The sequence below is a fragment of the Phytophthora sojae genome (assembly GCF_000149755.1).
Source record: "Phytophthora sojae unplaced genomic scaffold PHYSOscaffold_2, whole genome shotgun sequence".
Lineage (NCBI taxonomy): Eukaryota > Oomycota > Peronosporomycetes > Peronosporales > Peronosporaceae > Phytophthora > Phytophthora sojae.
The window spans coordinates 1,100,418-1,119,008 of NW_009258116.1; the positions used below are offsets into that span (position 1 = coordinate 1,100,418).

The 18,591-nt window shown below is 54.6% G+C and overlaps 5 protein-coding genes across 5 annotated transcripts; 2 read left to right on the plus strand and 3 right to left on the minus strand.

Annotated features, from left to right (window-relative positions):
- Positions 1–1,002: 1,002 nt before the first annotated feature.
- Positions 1,003–1,406, plus strand: PHYSODRAFT_485033 (hypothetical protein; the record flags this gene model as incomplete). Its single annotated transcript, XM_009520105.1, has 2 exons — positions 1,003–1,140; positions 1,323–1,406. Coding segments are annotated over 2 exons (222 nt in total), but the record flags the coding sequence as incomplete, so codon positions are not given.
- A 983-nt stretch (positions 1,407–2,389) lies between these two features.
- Positions 2,390–3,232, minus strand: PHYSODRAFT_478218 (hypothetical protein; the record flags this gene model as incomplete). The annotated part of the gene is made up of 4 exons (XM_009520106.1): positions 2,390–2,495; positions 2,586–2,713; positions 2,783–2,907; positions 3,028–3,232. 4 exons carry the CDS (start codon positions 3,230–3,232, stop codon positions 2,390–2,392), a joined length of 564 nt encoding a protein of 187 aa, XP_009518401.1.
- A 2,409-nt stretch (positions 3,233–5,641) lies between these two features.
- Positions 5,642–6,646, minus strand: PHYSODRAFT_483478 (hypothetical protein; the record flags this gene model as incomplete). Its single annotated transcript, XM_009520107.1, has 1 exon — positions 5,642–6,646. The coding sequence occupies one exon, from the start codon at positions 6,644–6,646 to the stop codon at positions 5,642–5,644; it is 1,005 nt and encodes a 334-aa protein (XP_009518402.1).
- A 650-nt stretch (positions 6,647–7,296) lies between these two features.
- On the plus strand, positions 7,297–10,454 carry PHYSODRAFT_540634 (hypothetical protein; the record flags this gene model as incomplete). Its single annotated transcript, XM_009520108.1, has 3 exons — positions 7,297–7,549; positions 7,640–7,728; positions 7,807–10,454. The coding sequence occupies 3 exons, from the start codon at positions 7,297–7,299 to the stop codon at positions 10,315–10,317; spliced, it is 2,853 nt and encodes a 950-aa protein (XP_009518403.1). The 3' UTR covers positions 10,318–10,454.
- A 25-nt stretch (positions 10,455–10,479) lies between these two features.
- On the minus strand, positions 10,480–16,915 carry PHYSODRAFT_540638 (hypothetical protein; the record flags this gene model as incomplete). The annotated part of the gene is made up of 5 exons (XM_009520109.1): positions 10,480–10,885; positions 10,959–11,104; positions 11,176–11,418; positions 16,200–16,466; positions 16,540–16,915. The coding sequence occupies 5 exons, from the start codon at positions 16,913–16,915 to the stop codon at positions 10,532–10,534; spliced, it is 1,386 nt and encodes a 461-aa protein (XP_009518404.1). The 3' UTR covers positions 10,480–10,531.
- Positions 16,916–18,591: the final 1,676 nt, after the last annotated feature.

The window sequence follows — 18,591 nt, forward strand, 5'->3', positions numbered from 1 at the left end:
GTACATATGGCTCGCACGTGTACGCCCGCGTCTGTATTAGCATTTTTGCTCTTTGCTGGTCTACACCTCTACAGCATTGCAGCGTGCTCCAGTTGCACGATATGAATCCTGCTCCTACTGAGTCGGGCCGTTTAACTGAGGCTGGAAAACTTGTATACACATGAATCTACTGAAAACTGCGCAAACGCATACATTGCGCTTATAGACTACATCCTGGTAATTAGTTCAAGTCGTCGATATACTTCGTCTAACCTGCTTTCACGCATGTCGCGTCGAACCTTTGTATGGTAGAATATCATCAAATCTCCGACCGCACTTAAGATGATAGGTATATAAATCCCCAGTCAAATAACAGTATTACCCTACCCCTTCCCAAAGTGTTATGCATACACAGTCCAAGATAGATTAGTCGTCCCGTTTGCTCATTGGTCGGAGCCTTGGGATGGCTGGCACGGAGCGAGCGTAGCGAGCCCCCGCCTGCGGTTTGACAGTCCGTGTGCGTAGCACGCGGCTGCAAACCCAGGACCCAGCAGTGCTCTACCTAGCAAGCGGAGGCGATGCGTGCGAGCCGCAGCGGGCTTAGGGTCCTGGCCCAGCGAGCGCAGCGAGCCTTTAAGGGTTTTAGGTTCGCGCGTTGCGCGTAGCTGGGTGATAGTTAAAGGTGACCCCCCTCCTATCCGCATGTTTTGTGTACGAGTCGGAGAAAGTCGGAGGGTCGGAGGTTTTTGGGTATGGTTCGGTATCATATGGTTCAGAAACGAGTCGATGACGAGTCACACCATCGCGGCGTTTCGGCCACTACTTTGCGTGTCGAGCAAGCGGGAACATGCTCCACCCACCACAACGCGAGGGACTGCGAGGCAGGGAAGGGATTCGGCCAGCAGCAGGTTCTGCAGACCACATTTAGGAGGAATCGCGTCGCCGTCCAGAACAAGTCGAAATATGAACCAGGAGCGATCCCCGAGTCCCACCAGCAGCGACGCTCTCAGGACACCGCTTGCAATGGAGAAGGCTGTGGAGGAGCTCCCGCCGGCCAAGCGTACGCGCAAGAACAACAAGCGCTCAGCCAAGCGCTTCCTGTGGCATGAGGACCTGCACTTGCGCTTCGTCGCGGCTATTTTCGATCGTAAGTTGAAATTGGTCGTGAGACATCGGAAGTCAATTTGGTCTAACACGGGGTCAATGGTGTTGTCTACTTGTTAACACAGTTGGTCTCAAGAATGCATCTCCAAAGGCGCTGCTGCCTGTAAGTGTCCTTCTTTTAAGATTAAAGGGATGTGGCATGATCTCGTATATTGACGCCTTGTTTGCAGTTGATGCAGGCATCGGACCCAGACTCGGCGCTCACGACGGAGCACCTCAAGTCTCATCTGCAGAAGTACCGCATCAACTACGAGCGCTCGCGTCGGGAGTTCCAAGAGATATGCCACCGCGAGGTCAAGCGCAACCGGAAACGCCGCCGCAGAGAGAAGAGTACGGGTCGTACTTACATTTTCCCGACCCATACTGCGAATGACCGCAACGACAGCAGCAAGAACGAGACCGATTCAGACTCGGAAGGTGACAAAGGTACCAGCTGCAATGCTAATGCAGAAGAGCAGCGACAGGGACCAAGCGCTGCAGCTTCAATCTCAGCGCCGATTTATCCTACGCGGTACCGACCCGTTCAGCAGACTCCAGTCCAAGCACCTGCCATGACGCCTGAGCTCACGGACGCTCAATGGCGCACGTTTTGTTTGCTGATGTCTGCAACCCCACAGACGTTCAGCGGTGACGTCGGGAATCTCTCCATTCAGATTCCACAAGAGGCAGCGCCGTCTTTCCCTCAGCAAGCGCAAGTCCAAGAGGAGCTGCAGACTCAGATGCACCGAGCCATGCAGGCGCAAATGCATTTCCACCGGCAAATGCTGACGCGTAAGGTGGAGTTATCGCACCATCTGAGCCACATGGGGGCCTTAGGTGCTGGTGGTTACCCGGTCAACAACAGCAGCTTCGATTCGAGCACGCTGGAGCTTAACCGTCAAGGCTTTCAGCAACGATGGGCCACCTCTCCGCAGCAACTCCAACAGCCGCTGGTCTCATCGGAGTTGAACGTCCAGGTTTCGCCCCCGCCAGCGTTCGAGGCACCCGCCCAGAGCAGCTCGTGTTCATCTTTGATAGCAACTGAGTCCAAGGTGGCAACCGACGCAAGGACCGACGATGTCGGCGACGACCTCAACCGATGGGATCCTTTTAGCGTGGATCTGGATGGGGACGATCTCTTCGACTTCCTTCGGACGTAAGATGCAGATATTGAGCGTCAATGGATATTGTGCTGTTCATGTTAGTTTCTTGGCGTTAGGTTACCGACGACACACGCCAGTCGCATATTTGAAGCCACACACGAGCTCTACGCTAGGAATCCAAAGAGGTCTTCGTCGTCGGGGTCCACAGTGAGGCTAAGCCGGCCCCAGCTGGCTAGGTCCATGTCATCGGTTGTGCCCGTGCTGTCTTGCCTCACAGCAGTTCGTTCTAGCGATGCTTGCGCTGCGGCTTGAACGCTGTTTACCGACACGTGGGTGGCAGCCACTGCGTCCTGCACCGACGGCTGCTGCTGCTGCCAAAAGAGGTTTTGTTGTTGCTGGTGCAGACGGCCATAGACTTGCGCCTCCTGCTGTCGGAGTTGCTCTGCCTTAGCCCATGCCTGAAGAAAACTTGAGTTGTAGGTATCTTGCTCGTGCTGCTCGTAGTGATTGCTATCGGTGCTCGCTGGCCTGCTAAGATTGGCCTGGCTTCCATCCACGCTATCCATTCGACTGGCCCAGGAACTGCCCGACGTAAACTCGACGCTGCGAGTGAGAAGAAGCTCCCGGTGGAAATCCATCCGCTGCTGCATCGTTGCATGCATGTGCTGCTCCGACGCCTCGTCTTCGAGCAATAGTGCGTCGCACACGTTCCATTGCTGGTTTGGGTCCTGCAATATCGCAGTGCCTGCTACTCCCGCGGAGGCCGTGAGCCCTACCGTATCTTCGATCGATTCAGCAGCACCCTCGCCTCCAATTTTCGCATCAATGCTGCCGTGCTGCTCTGAAGCGTGCCGGTGCTGATGCCGCTTCGAGCTCCGTGTAGCATGTTTTTCATTGAACCGCTGAACTTCCAATCTCGAACGCTTGTAGTTGATCCGATACTTCTGTAGATGAGACTTGATATGCTCGACTGTGAGCCCCTCGGTCTTAGGATTCTTGGTCTCCATTAGCTGATAGTGCCAGAATGACATATCCACAATACGCGAAAACTCGACAATTGGTTAGTGGTAGTCTCGCAAGTCAAAGACACGAGAGCGAACGTACGGCCAACAGAGCTTTCGGGGACGCATTCTTGACCCCCACTGCTACATCAAGACACAGCAGACGCCCGTCACAACGCATTTGTTCACCGTTCATTATCATGCTAGTGCGCTACGTACGCTCAAAGATGGCCGCCACGAATCTGAGGTGCAGGTCATTCGTCCAGACGAGCCGCTTCATCTTGCGTTTGGGCTTGCTGCCTGCAGTCTTGTCCGGCGTGAGGAGGACTGCAGACTTGTCATCGCGTTCCGACGAAGCCTTTGAGCTGGCTGTCGCGTCGGGCGCAAGCAAGTTGCCAGGTGGGCTTGAATCCATGTCGACCAGCACTACGACTCGTAGTACGAGTGCGGTCGACACGGGGTCGACTGAGATGGCGGCGGGTATTCCAGGCCCAGATTCGAATTGACCAGATGATTCTACAACACAGGGGACATCGATGTCGCGGAGCTTGCAAACTGAGTGGTACACCCCGGCCATCACCAATGGTGGCATGTCACCATGGGCGCCAATAACCCCCGAACACTTTGCGCGCGTGAACCGAGATACGGGGGAGCAACGGCTGGGCTGTTGCGTAGTCACAAACGCCATGGATGAATCTCGAGGCGAGCCGGGCACATCGCGTTGGAAAAACATGGCTACACTCGCTGACGGCGTCAACGACGAGCCTCGTCACGGATTGCTCTCGCACCATCGGAACCAAGGAGCGGTGAAGCAGGCTACACCCTGGCGGGGAAGCGCCGCTCTATCCTGCCGCATAACGTCGTCCTTCTCCGGGTCCTCCAGTAAGCAATGATACAGTCCGTGGAAGACCTTGACCTCCTTGTCGCGGCTTGCCAGTCGGTCGAAGAAGCGAGTGCCTTGGCGCTGACACACCACGCGATCGGCTGAGCCGATGAGGAACAGCGCGGGGATCTGGCTGAAGGCGCTATCTGGTTGGGCGATTTGCGGATCGATGGCGAGAGCTCGCATAGCGCGCAAAGTCTCCGATCCCATACGCGCTGTTACCTTTCTGGTGTCGGTCGTCAGCGGGTCGTTGTCGAAATCCTCGAAGTAGCCTGGATCTCTGCACAGCCAGTCGCGATTCACTGCTGGAACGATGTTCGCCTTTGTGAACAGTGTCGAGAGAGGACCTGCGAACGCCGCTTGAAGCCTCAACAATGGCGTCAATCGAATGAAGAGCGAGGGGCCAATGAAGCACATCGCAGCGAAGTGGTGCTGTCTCGACAACACCCCACCAGCGTGCCGTACGAGTAAGCTCCGATCACGATAGGGGGCGAGACTGCTGCGGAGGCCGACATCATCAACGGGAAGATCGTGTTCGTGGCAAACGTCACAAAATCGTTCGTGTCGTCTACAAGTGGTGGAACCGAGTCGTGTGAGCCCTCACGCCGTCGCACGAAGCGCTTGCCCCATGGCTCACGAAATCGTAGGCTATGACGCCGAATCTTCGCTCGCACAGCCGCTCGTACAGGAACGAGTACCGTCGGCAGTGATCTCCAAGCGCATGCAAGAAGAGCACCACAGCTCGTACCCCGCCAATTCGCTCTCTTGCTTTCGTGGCGGCTGGAAATGCTGCTAGGAAGAAGAGCTCCTGGTTGCGCGAGTTCTGGAACATGCCCTCTTGGTATCGCAGTGTGGACGGCAGCGGCTGCCCGCGCAGCACGCTGCTGGTACTGCTTGTATTAATACTTGCTAGGTGGATGTGAGATTTTCGTTTCGGCATGCTTCCGACCTGCGTAATACGCGTCTCTTTCAACTGTGATCAATGAGCAGCAACTCAATATCCAACCGTACCTGTTCTGACTCCAGCACGCGCTGAGCTCGTGCAGGGTAGGAATTAAGGCAGGTAGTAGGCTGTGCATCTGACGTGCATTCTGAGTCCACCAAATCCATCTACTGCAGTACATGTATTGCGTTATGTGTTGGCGCTGAGTTGCTTCAGTTTCGATGCCGAGGTTTGGATCCTTGCGTACATGCTTGGCCACGACCAGAGAGAGAAGCACGGGTCACCACCATCTGAAGACAATTCCGAAGCAGCTTCAGGTCGAGCTCAACGGTCTGGACCCGTAAGTACGTCGCTAATACGCAATGGCGCGACGAAATCAAGTGCACATGACGTTTTGTAGCCCTGCACTGCAAGTAATTTTGGTGCTGCCTGTATTTCGACCTTATTTTTTTAAAGCTAAGCTTGCTCGTACAAGTTGTACGGTACAACTTTGGAGACGCAACAATATATTTTATCTTCATTTTCTCTTAGAAACCAGAGTTAATTGATCGACAAATTACACACTCGCCTCCGTTGCAGCACCTCCCCTCTATAGCTTCGAGGCACCGAGGGAGGTTGCATCCATCTCATGGGGTACTGCCGGCGAGGCAAACCGCGCGTTGAGCCAATTGGTTGCATACTTCATTACCTGCTGCTTCTCCGGTTCGTTCCAAAGGCAGTGGAAGAGTCCGGGGAACAGCTTGAGCTCCTTGTCCTTGCTTGCCGCACGGCCCATAAAGTCTTCCACGACCTTCACACTGGTAACCTTATCCTCCGTTCCTTGCAGCACCAGCAGTGGGACCTTACAGAACGTGCTGTTCGCGTCTTCGATCTGCGTACTGGTCTGCAACTGCTTCATCCCCAGTCCGATCTGCGTCGCCATGAGCGTGGTCAGGTTGTCCGTGACGTTCAATGGGTCTGCCATGTAGTCCTTGAGGAACTCCGGGTCGCGCGTCAGGCCTTCAAAATTCACCCCAGCCACCAACCTGGCCTTCGGGAACATCCACACAAGCGGCTTGGACACCGTCTCCATGATGCGGAGCGTGGGCGTGTACTCGACGGCGATGGCTGGGGAGGCCACCACGCAGCCGCTGAAGTGGTGCTTGCCCGACAGGATGGTGTTTAGGGCCACGAGAGCCCCGAAGGAGATGCCCATGATGATCATCGGCGGCTCGGACGCGCCCTCCGGCAGCATTTTACTGTACACCGAGAGCTTGGCGGCCGTCACGAAGGCGTTGGTGTCGTCCACGAAGTAGTGGAACTCCGACCCGTGGGCCCGCAGGCCGGGCTCCTCGCACTCGCTCTGGCCATGGCCCAGCATGTCGTACGCGATCACGCCGTAGCCACTGAGGCGCAGGTGCTTGTACACGTGCGTGAAGCGCAGCGCGTGCTCCCCGACGCCGTGCAGGAAGAGCGCCACGCCGCGCAGTGGCACCGAGGCCGGCGGGAAGGCCGCGCAGTAGAAGAGCTTCTGGCCGCGCGCGTTGAGGAAGTGGCCGTCCGTGTAGCGCTGGCCCTGCAGGCACGAGGCTTGAGCGGGGAGGGGGGAGGCCATGGCGCGCGTCGAGCAATGGGCGTTGCGGAAGTGAACACTGAAAAAAGTTTACGTGACCGTGACGTGAAAGGTTACGGCCCGTAACTTACGGTCCACTTCAACATATCGCTGATTGGCGCAACGTCCTTTGGATTTATGACCAATCGAAGGCGTTGGCTCCGGATTGGGCGGAAAGGGCACAGCGTTGCAGCACTACGCATGACAATGCACTGGCGGCCGAGCCTTGCATACACCGTTCACGTTCGTCACGCTGAGCTCGACACCCCTCGTCCTATTGAGACGTCGCTCCTGTTGCGATCCAGCAGGTTCCAGTGTCTCGGCCAGTCAATCATTGGTTCCGCCACTTTCTGATTGGCGTAATTTCAGCCAATCACCGAGCTAGTGCACTTTTTTGCCTGGCGCTGCGCCAGTCAGTGGCGCAGCCTGGGGCCGCAGCCAACCAGACATTATCGCCGCATCATCCCGAGAGCAACGCGTTCCGCTCCCGTAGCCGCCGCATCTCTCCATCTCCGGGACCTTCGAGCACCTGCGCAAGTCGTGCGTGTGTGTCCGCGTCTCCTGCATCTCCCCACGCCGCTCCGAGCGTCTGAGTCCCCGCACAGCCCTCGCAGTCCCACTGCGCGCACAGCCACCGCCGTAGAGCCATCATCATGACAGAAGCGCGGCCCGAGAACCGCGCCACGCTGGACGCCAAGACCAAGCCCGCGTCGGCCGGCAGCTCCTCCAAGCTGCGCCCCACTGCCAAGGAGTTCGTCTTCAACACGGCGGCGCCCGTGTGGACGCCGTCGGCCGCGGCGTCGCCCTCTCCCTCGCCCGCGCCCGCTGCGGTGGCGTCGCCGGCCAAGGCCCCCGCGCCCAAGAAGAGCCAGCTCAAGCTGTCGGCCAAGCCCTTCGTGCCTTCCTGTAAGCTGCATTGGAGGCTGTAGTGAATGTGTGTGAGTTGTGTGGAGCTGGAGTGCTGACAGACTGTTTCATGTGTTGGTGTGACTGTAGTTATGGCGCCTGCCTTCGTGCCGGCGTCGATGAAGGCGCCCGCTGCTGCTGCTCCGGCCGTGGAGAAGACGGTGAAGGTGGAGACGACGGTGGAGGCGGAGTCTGCTTCTACTTCGACGACCACCACCACGACTACAACTACCACCACTACCACGACGGTGGTGAAGGAAACTGACACATCAGAGACCCCGACGCCCGCCACCTCTGCGGCTTCGTCGAGTGCGTCGGAGACTGAGGTCGAAGAGCACACGACGGTGAAGGTGGAGGAGACGCAGGCGGAGGCCACCGAGCGCGAGCAGAAGCAGAACCAGGACGTTGATGTCAAGGTGGAAGCTGCTCCGGTCGTCACGGAGGAGCCCCCTGTCAAGGAGGAGGAAGTGGCTGAGAAGCCTGAGGTTGTGGCCGAGCAGGCTGCCATTGGCGAGCGTATTATTTACACCATTAAGCAGCTACTCGAGATGGAGCCCGAGGTTGAGAAGTGTCCGATCCCGGAGAGCGTCAAGGGCATGGTTTGTGCCGCCGACAAGACCACCAAGGCTCTGTCCGCCCCGGCGCCTGAGTCTTCGGGCAAGATGCGTCGCAATGACTCCTCTCGTTCGCTGGGACGCCATGGCAGCGGCAACTTCAATGAGGGCCGTGGACGTCGTGAGCGTGGCGGCCGTGGAGGCCGTGGCGGCCGCGGTGGTCGTCACCATCAGGAGACTGCCCCCCCTCTTGAGGAGTGTGCCCCCCTTGAGATCAACGAGGAGACCCGGTGGAAGCCGTCGCACGCCAAGTCGCGTCTGGACGACCCTGTCGAGACGGCCGAGGCGTCCCTGAAGGAGGCCAAGTCCATCCTGAACAAGCTGTCGATCGAGAAGTTCGACAAGCTGTCGGACCAGTTGATTGAGGTTGCTGTCCGTGGCCTGGAGGTGCTGAAGGGAGTTATCGAGATGGTTATTGCCAAGGCTCAGATGGAGTGGCACTTCTCGACGATGTACGCCGAGCTGTGCGCCAAGATTGCTCAGACTGCTATGCCTGCGATCACCCTGGAGGACAACGAGGTCGTTACTGACACGCACAAGCTCTTTCGCAAGCTGCTGCTGCAGCGGTGTCAGAAGGAGTTCGAGGCCAAGCCGGACGTGGAGGGACTTGAGAACCTCCCGGAGGACGAGCGCCTGGAGAAGGAGCTGATCATGAAGCGCGCGTCGCTGGGCCACATTCGCTTCGTTGGTGAGCTGTTCAAACAGCGCATGCTGAGCTCGCGCATCATGCACGAGTGTGTCAGCATCCTGTTCGGTGACATCACGGCGCCCGATGAGGAGTCGCTTGAGTGCCTTTGCAACCTGCTGAGCACGATTGGCCAGGCTCTGGAGGGCAACGCTCGCGAAAAGGCCGAGCTGAATCACATTAACGGCTACTACGCCACCATCAAGAAGCTGAGCGGCGAGTCCAAGCTGCTGTGCACGCGTGTGCGCTTCATGCTTCAGGACCTGCTTGAGCTGCGCGCGAACCGATGGGTCGCTCGTCGCAAGGAGACCAAGGCCATGACCATCGCTGAGGTGCACGCCGAGGTTGCTCGTGAAGCGAAGGAGAAGGAGCGCTCCAGCGGCAAGCCCAGCGGCCACTCCCGTCTGCAGCGTAGCCAGTCGATGAACTCCACGAGCTCCACTGGTTCGAACGACCGGAGACGCGGCAGCGGTGGTGGCGCATCGACTGCTTGGAAGGCTCGCGCCGCGGCCTCTTCATCGACGTCGTCATCCAGCAACAACAGCGCCCCTACCGTGGATGCGGATGGCTGGGAGACTGTGACGGGCGGTGCACGCCCGAAGGGTCTGAAGCACCGCAGCAACTCGGACCGATTCCCTAGCTCCTCGTCGGGTCTTCCTCGTCCCCCGAGCGGCACTCGCCTCAGCGCGAACGCCTTCGCGTCTCTGGGCGGCAAGGACTCTGGACGCAAGGAGCGCGGTCGCAGCAACAGCTCGACGTCCTCGTCGTCGCGCTCCTCTCGTGGGCGTGAGGATGCTGGTCGCCCGCCCACGCCGTCGTCGGCCAAGTCAAGCAACGGCCGCTCTGCGAAGCCGGAGAAGGCTGCTGAGGCCGAGGCTGCCCCGGCCCTGACTGCTGAAGCCTTCGAGAAGAAGGTGAAGGCGATTCTGGACGAGTACGTGGAGCTGGAGGACTTGGAGGAGGCTTACACCAGCTTCACGGAGCTGAACGCGCCGAACCACTACGCGCTGATCCCCAACAAGGTTCTGAACATTGGTTTGGAGAAGGGCGACAAGGAGCGTGAGGCCATTGCGAGCTTCCTGGCTGGCCTGTACGACCGCAAGGTCGTGACTGCTGCTGCTCTGGAGAGCGCGCTGCAGGATGTGCTGGAGTTCGCCGAGGACATCGAGATTGATATCCCCAAGACGCTCCCGTACTTGAGCGAGATGGTGGCTCCCTCCGTTGTGGCGGGCAGCATCACGCTCCCTCAGCTTGTGGCCATGACGGAGCACCTGCAGTACAACGGTAAGGCTGCGAAGCTGATCGGATCGACCCTGGCGGCCGTCGTGTCGTGCGAGGACGAGGCCAAGGTGCAGGAGCTCCTGGCCGCGGAAAGCGTCGACTTCATGGTGCTGCTGGCCGAGGCGGAGCGCAACGAGGAGGCCGTACAAGCGTTCTACAAGGACTATTCGCTTGAGTTCCTCCTGTAAGACATCACGAGGCCGCGCAAGCAAGCCCTGCTCCGCTCCATAAAGTTGATTTATTGGGATGGATATAGGTAGGTTTGACATATACGTAACGTAGCTGAGAGCAGGAAATAAAGCAATCGTTCACATTTCACACACTCAACAGCGTCTTTCATGCAGGTAAACGTGTAAGTGTATGTGTATGTTGAGAATGCAACGGTCTCCGATTACAGGACGTCTAGAACACGGCAATCAGCACGAAGCACGCATACACCAGCATGGTCGGGTACATGACCAGGTACTTCTGCTCCGTCATGTAGAGCGCCTTCTCGAAGAACCGCGACGCCGTGTGCGTGCTCCAGAGCGTGCATACACTAGCGAGCAAGAAGCCGGCGATGCCCAGGTCCTTGACGGAAATGACGATGTTGATAGCTGCCAGTCCGATTATCGGCAGCAGACAGTAGCCCAGCACGGAGCACACGCGGTAGATGTCGATGGTCCGCTCAGGAGACAGCAAGTTCATCAGCAGGTACATGAACAGACACGAGAGCACTCCGAAGCCGTAGATGTAGCCGAAGTGAACCTTGGCAGCCTGTACCAACAGCAGCAGACTAAAGGTTAACAGGATATTTTTCCTTTAAAAAAAATATTTTTCAGCCGCGCACCAGCAGCAGACACATGCCGAAGAGGAAGCAGAAGACCAGCGGTCCTGCCAGATCGGCATCGTCCAGAATGTGCTCGTTGATCTGCTTGGTCGGGAGCAGCACGGACACCGTCTTGGCCCAGATATGCTCGAAGTTAATGCCCAGCTCTGCCAAAATAAAAAAAAATGTGTTAAGAAAAAACACTTAGAGAGCAAATAAGAAAATAAATATGCCATACCTTCCAAGAGCGGAGGTTCATTGGCGAACTCGTCCTCGTCGTCCTCGTCGTCATAGTAGCCGGAGGAGGAGCCGACAGTGCCGCTGAGGCCGCTGGACGAGCCCGGAGCGGGCACGTGAAAGCCCGAGCCGCCGACGCTGCTGTTCGGGTGCGGAGCCTGCGCGTTCATGGGCGGGTACTCGCCCTCGGGCGCCGTGAACCACGGGCTCATGGCGTTCGGATCCATGTTCATGTTCATCGTCGCTGCGGGTACGTGGACGAATGTGAAGTGAGGAAAAAGCTCTAAATTTGGGGAGATAATTTAGTATGTAGTGTGGTGCACACACATTAGCACACGTCGCATGAATGGCTTCACCTTGTGCCCTTGGACTGCAGTACAGACAACGACTTACAAAGCCGGCAGACACAAAATGCCGGCAGACGAAGTCAAGCAAAGCTTAACATGAGCAAACCAGCCAATCAGATTCAATCAATCGACTTCATCTTTGTATACCATCTGGTTTTGTGTACTTTATATGCTTTCTTGTGTACTTTATGCAACACACCGTGTGTTTTATGACAGTTTTACAGATTTGACGGGAGGGAATTTATCGTTGTTTTTATATAGGAGGATGGCATTAAGCATGCCGGCTTTGTAAGTCGTTGTCTGTAAGTGCATCACATCAAGATTCAGCATAAGTGTTTTGGCCAGTTTAGTGGAATTGACCAGTTTAGCAGAACCAGCAATATTGCAGAAATAATGAAATGCGTGCTTTGGCTGGCTATAAAACTCTTACCACGCGTTTCCATATGGTAGTTCGATACAAAGACCAGTATTATTCCGCTCTACTAAACAGATCGCAGCATACTGTAGGTATGTATTCTATGGCGCGCTACAATAGCACTTTCATAGCTGCTAACTGTGTCTGGATTGGTGCACATTGTTAGAGCAAATCTAGGGCTTTCATTGTGTACACGTTTTATCTCCAAAAGATTAGTAGTTTTCAAGAAAATACTTTTCAAAGTCAAAAATTCAGCTTGCTCTACTAAACTGGCCAATCCCCTTAGGACAATCCCAGCCCCCCCCCAGGCACAAAGGGTGAGCATTCCTAACTTGCGCTAATCTGAGCTGAACGCTTGCCGCACTTTTGTGTCCGAGCAGCGGAGACTTTCTAGCCCCTATCTATGACTACAGGTTCTCTTAGCTATAAAGCCTCGGAGGAATGTGACCTGCATGTGCATGGTTTTCAAGATCGAAGATATATGTCCGTTGACCCAGTTCGGAGGGCAGAACCTGAAGTTTTCCAAATAAAAGTCAAGGGGCTCTCATTGGATAAGAGTCACTCACCGATGAGTTAAACACTTAAGTTGTAGGCGGTGTTCTCACGTCCCACAACGAAATCAACCTGAAGTCGACTGTTTATCAACTTCTCACTATCTTCGCGCGTCGCAGAAAAGAAAAGGAATGTCGTATTGCCGACATGTTATCGATTTTGTGGTGGACTGCTGGGAGCTGGTGCAAGTGGAGCTTCACGGTCAACTCAGCGCCGATCGCATTCGAGCGATGCGGTCGTTTCTAGCTCAAACAAGCATCAGAAAGGCGACGCACTTTGCGTCTTGCTGCCACTTCCATTTGTGCTCCTGTTGGCTGCGATGGAGGCCATCCCCTTGGCGCCACTGGACGCAGGAACAACTGCGAACTACGCCTTTTGGATTGGCTATGTATTGGCGTTGGCTGCGCTCATACCAGGCATTATGTCAACCTTCCAGTCGTTTCTCCCTGAACTGAAAATTGCCACTAAAGCGTCGATAATGCTGAGCATTCTTGCGGGAGTCGCATCGGCAGGGTTTACCTTCGGCATCTCGCTCTTGATTGGCTTTCTGGTGCCTTTCACGTTGATCGCCAGCCCCCCCCCGCGTGGTTTGCGGCTACGGTTCCGGCCGTAATAGTGGCGTATGAAGCTCGACTTCGGGACGATTCGGCACTACGGAGAAAATTCATTCGTTGCTGGCTAATGTTGGTTTGGTTCGTGCTGTCAATTGTGCTCTACACGATTTACGTCTACGGCTTCCAGCATTTCGACTCGGTCAGCCAAGTGTTTTACGTCAGTCTGCTCCCTCTCCTCAAGATAGCAAGCCGCAATGTTTTCAGCTATCTTATAGGAGACGGCGATTGTGATCTTCAACGTCGAGGTATTCAGTGCTCTCAACGCCGTCGTCGCCGTCCAAAATGCGTCAAAAGTTACCACAACACTCGCTATGGCCGCCGTAGATATCGGCCAGTCGATTGTGGCTCTCCGTGATATCGATAAAATGACGAGAGGCATCAATCGGATCTGTGGACCTCTCGGGGCACAGTATACTGCCAATGCTTATATGATGATCCCCAGCGAAGTGGATCAACCAGCTCAAGGAAGAGAGCGATCTAGTTCCCACAATGCGATTCGACTACTTAAGTCGGTATCCTCGAAGTTGCAAATTACAGACCCCACCGGTTCTGCTTAAGCACGTTCAGCAGTCTTCGACGAAGTTGGTACCACGAATTCATCCGACCTTAAACTCCCCAGATGAACCTTTGAAGCACCATTGCTAATACATCGGGTAGCTAACCGAGCGTGCATCGAGGAGATCATTACCTGAAGTCTTGTCCAAAGAAAGACCTGGAAAAAGTTGATATGAAGTCAGCACAAGTTCTCTTCACAGCTGAATTTGTACTGCTCGTTGAAGCAATGGTATCAGCCATCTACTAAGTACGGTAAGCGTAATATTTCTGCACTGATGTCTGGTGGTGTGAACATTGCTAAAGTTTTTTTCCCCTGTCGATTCTTAGGGGTCTTCGTGGCAATCGCGTACAACTCGCCAAATCGGAAATACAGCAGCCTGCTCGCCTCGATTGCTTCAAGCGATGTCTCCAGTATTATCTTCAACGTCACGCTTTTTTGCCTGCTGAAAACCTTTGCTTTCTGCATCATGTGCTTTCTCGTTAGTCGCAAATTGGGAATGTCCGGCATTCATCTGGTGGCGTTTGTTCTGGGGTATCACTGGGATACAGCGTTAAACAAAGCCTTGACGTGGTTGATATACCTGACGGTAAGCACGCTCGACCACGCAGGTACGAAGTACTGCTGCTTACTACCAAAACTCCTTCAGATTATTTGTTTTTGTTTACTGATGCATGCTATAATAGGCTCGGATTTCACGTTCGAATTTGCCTGGCTACGCCAACATTCTGCGGGATGAAAATTCACCAACTTAGTGTCATGGAATCTAGGTAGTGTTCGCTCAAACGCTAACTGTATAGCTAACACTAGCGTTTGCAAACTGTTTGTTAGTGTGTTGTGAAGCTGGCTTGCATGTTTGTGGAGTTAGACAATTTTTAACTATTTATCTTAAACTAAAAACGAGCTCTTTTCTTGTCGGAAGCTGACTTGCACACGAAGGTCTTCTTCTTTACACCAACCATGATCTCTTCAAACTAAGCAGCACTAGATTGCTCTGATGCACACATGGAATATGGACTCGACAACGAGTGCTACGTAATTGTGAGTACAGTTCATTGACTTCTGAGTAATTCCACATAATGTGTCTTAGGAAAGATACCACGCCCGGCATCGCCACCTTAAACCAGGCTGGAGGAAGAGATACAATGTGAATGTATCTGGGGAAGTAACGCATTAATTCCGTTATGCGGACGTGAGTAAGCTAATAGAGAATTCAAGCGTCATCTAGCAGAAAACAAAATAAAAGTTGCCCTAAAGGGCTTGTAGCACTTTAGTTATGCTCATGAATGGCATCCCAACAAGCAACGTCTTTAGGGTGAAGCCAATAGTTTCAGTTGACGCAGCGCACGAGATTAATGAAGTTTACGTACTCGGAAGTCCGAGCACATTACTCGTTGCTCGAAAGTCCGCGAAATATACTCAAAAGTAAGGACGACGTCCTCTTGAGTAGCCATTAATTTGATCTGCTATTAAAATAGTGATAGAGCAGCAAACATACAAACGCGTTTGCAAACAGCACTTACTGTAAGTCAGTGTGTTGTGAAAATCACTAACATGTTTGCGGAGTACACTAATTCTAGGGCATAACTTGCCTACCCGTAGGAATTGGTTCACTTTTAAATGAGCTCCAATGGAAACGTGTTTTCGCTGCCATTGCTGTGAACAATGTTGGAGATATATTCCATTCCAGAAGGATAACATTCTTTTTCCTGGCATGATGAATGGGATTTCCCTCGTTTAGGATTTGATGAACTTTTGGTGGGAAGCTCCTTACAGATTAGGCTCACAATGTCAATCGTCAAGTAAGGGGGCCTACTTCTGCGTGTTACATCTACCTACTCTCATACTTTCATGTTCGCGTGTGTCGTCTATGCCAAAGTCGGCTGGTCGGTGTAGTGGAGAAAGCCGTCACGGCCTCGTTCCTGGTGTAGTAATAGGAGTGGACGTACAATTTCCGAGACGGCGAGTCCTCCGTGGCATACTCGTCTGACTTGTATCTTCCCTCATCGTCAGACTCCGCCCTCTTTAATCTATCCGCGTCTTCTGTGACCACGATCCGAAGCTCCGACTCCCCTGTCTTCGCCGTCCTAAAGGGCGAGTCATACCACACCATGCTCGATTGTCCACCACTTGATGAAGCTTTGTTCCTGTAGTTCTGCAGGGCGTGGATGCCTGGCAACACGGGATAGACCCTGCGCTCATGGTGGGGGTGGCGTGGGTGCTGTGCATGCGGATGCCTCGTGTACCGATCTGTGGGCTTTCGTATTTTGCTGTAGGTCGCGAACGAAGGGAATTTATCGTTCGCAGTCAGCAGCGCTGCCAGACCTGGTGCTACGGGCGAGTCTCTCCTTTGAGTCTCATCGTGACCACGGGCTGTTGGCCTCCTAACGGGTGATGGAGACCATGTTTCTGGCTGACCTGTGGATTCGTGTCTGCTTCGCCATTCAGACGCAGGTGCTGAGCAAATTCCTGAGTGAGTCGCAGTTGGTACTTGTGGTTTTTGTTGAATGGCGCGACAACGCCGACCTTCGTCAGGAAATTGACCTGGTGTCGGCAATCTGCTTGCGGTGACGGCCTGCAGGGAGGCCTCGGCCTTGTGCTCGGAGCACATTCCGCCACGCACCGCACGCTTGTAGCAGTGCTCTAAGACGCACACGGAGGAGCCGCCGTGCTGCTGGCAATAGTCGTTGGCCATTGCTCGCCGGTCGCAGTTCTCAAAAACACACCGCCGGTAGCCGCCGTGTCCGACGCACAGTCCGTCGTACTGCACCACCTTACTGCATCCATCCATTCGACATCGCTTGCCACCGCCTGTGTTCACCACAATCATCAAGTTAGTATCGGAGTGGCAAGTGTCAACTCACGATGATCAATGACGTCTTACCGTGGGCGATGCAGGCGCCACCGCTCTGAGCACGCTTGGGACAGCCCTCATAGCCGCACTTCTTCCCACCGCCGTGGACCCAGCAGAATCCTCCGGATTGAGCACTCTTGGTGCACGACGGGGTCTGGCATCGCTTGCCTCCGCCGTGTGCGACGCACAAGCCTCGACTCACGACGCTGGTGGTGCATCCGTCCACGGCGCACTTGTTGCCGCCTCCGTGTGCGATGCAGCGCCCGCCGCGCTTGGCTGTCTTCTGGCAGCCGTCGACGCTGCACCGCCGAAGGTTTGGTTTGTCGTAGTCTGAAGGCACTTGAGACCTTGCCGGAGCTAGATCTTCGCTATCGGTAGCGCATAGGAGGTGGTTTAGCGAGGCCATGGCGCGATAACGACACGTGCTTGATCTTCACCGACTTGTCGGAGGATGGAGGTAATTATTGAAGTGTGGATGACCACCGTGGGCGTGTGGAGTTTGGTTAACGGCGATGTTGTAGTTGATCCGGGTGATGGCAAAAGGACGAGTGCGGAGTCCATTCTGCTTTTAGTGCCCAGCTGCGACCGTGGACATCGGGAAGTCACCTATTGGTGCGTGTGGGGAGAAGTTGAAACGAATGCCCGTTTGGTGGGTTTCGCGCCAACGTACTTTGAGCCACTCGGAAAACTGATGCGCGACGAACGCCTGAGAGCTTTCTTTGCTCACCCGCAGGGCTATTTTCCTTAGAGAAGCGTGATCCTTGCAGTCCTCGTCTCAATAACTACACCCGTTGAAAAATACCAACATGGCTCCAAATAGTGGTGCAGTTGGCTCACGAAGGGCAAGGAATTTGCTTTAGGGGCCCTGCAGTTAGTGACTTAGACAATCGGGGGATACCGGCCTGCATCGCAATTGAGACTGGTGTAAAACAAATAGCTTCCACTCCTGGGGTTTTGATATATCGTTGGCCAACGGATCCCCGCTAATATTAACGTTCATTATTGGAGGCAAGCTACGTGGTTGATTTCACGAACGCCTCGGTTGCGACATCGGTACAAAAAATACTTGATAAAACAGCTCGACGCTGCATCGCAAATGTTGTCGTGATAGTGAGGCAAAAATAGTCTTCGAGTACTGGTGTTGGTGGAGGCCTTCCACCGGAGGGTCTTCAATGCGATTCTGCTTCCTTTGCGGCAACACCCCACTTCGTTTCTCTCTCAGGTAGAAGACAAGCGAACCTGCCCCGCTAACGGTAAGACCTACGCAACTCGAGACCTTGCGCTACACCCTAGATTCAGGTGAACAGGAGCGGACGCACCATCGCATACGTTTCAGATGTTGCAGTCTGCACTGGGTAGCTATCCGAGTGCATTCCAACGATGCTGAGGGGGGTTGTCAGTAGAAATATGATGGCGTGCATTTGACCGAAATGGCAGTTTCTGGAAGTGTCCTGGGCAACCGACAGCGTGTTCATCGACTGCAACGGCAGGAGAGTAGTTACGAAGCATTTGTGTCCCGAATATAGAGTCGCTCTCCCCACACAAGGAGCTAACATCACCTAAGTATGTAGCACGCTTGCTGTGCTAGTGCGCTCGCTTGAGTATTCCTTCAAAATACCGAAAAGCACCAGTATTACGCAACGCGAGGGTTTTTATATATTATACCTGACATGTTGTTTGCGCTTCACTTAACTTAGCAGTAGTTGACGCCATCACTATTTGTGTTTGCGGATTGCTCAGCGTACCAACCCGTCTGCGTTGTGAAGCACGGCAACACCCTTGCATTTTGTCTGTGAAAGTAGGAGTGCTCAGGATCTGCTCTCGACATCCTCTCCGGATCTTCCTTTGCCATTTGAAGTTCTGAATCCTCTGTCTTCAGGACCACGCGCTTCTGTAGTTCTGCAGGGCCCGTATGCCTGGTAGCACGGCGTACCCCTTGAGTCCATGGTGGGGGCGCAAGTCTTCAGTGCATGAGCGTCTCGTGTAGCGTGAAGCGAACGCGTTGTTGGCGCTGAGAAGCGCAGAAAAACCTGGGGCCGAGGGTGATTCTTCGCACCGCACCTCATCGAGACTTTGGTCCGC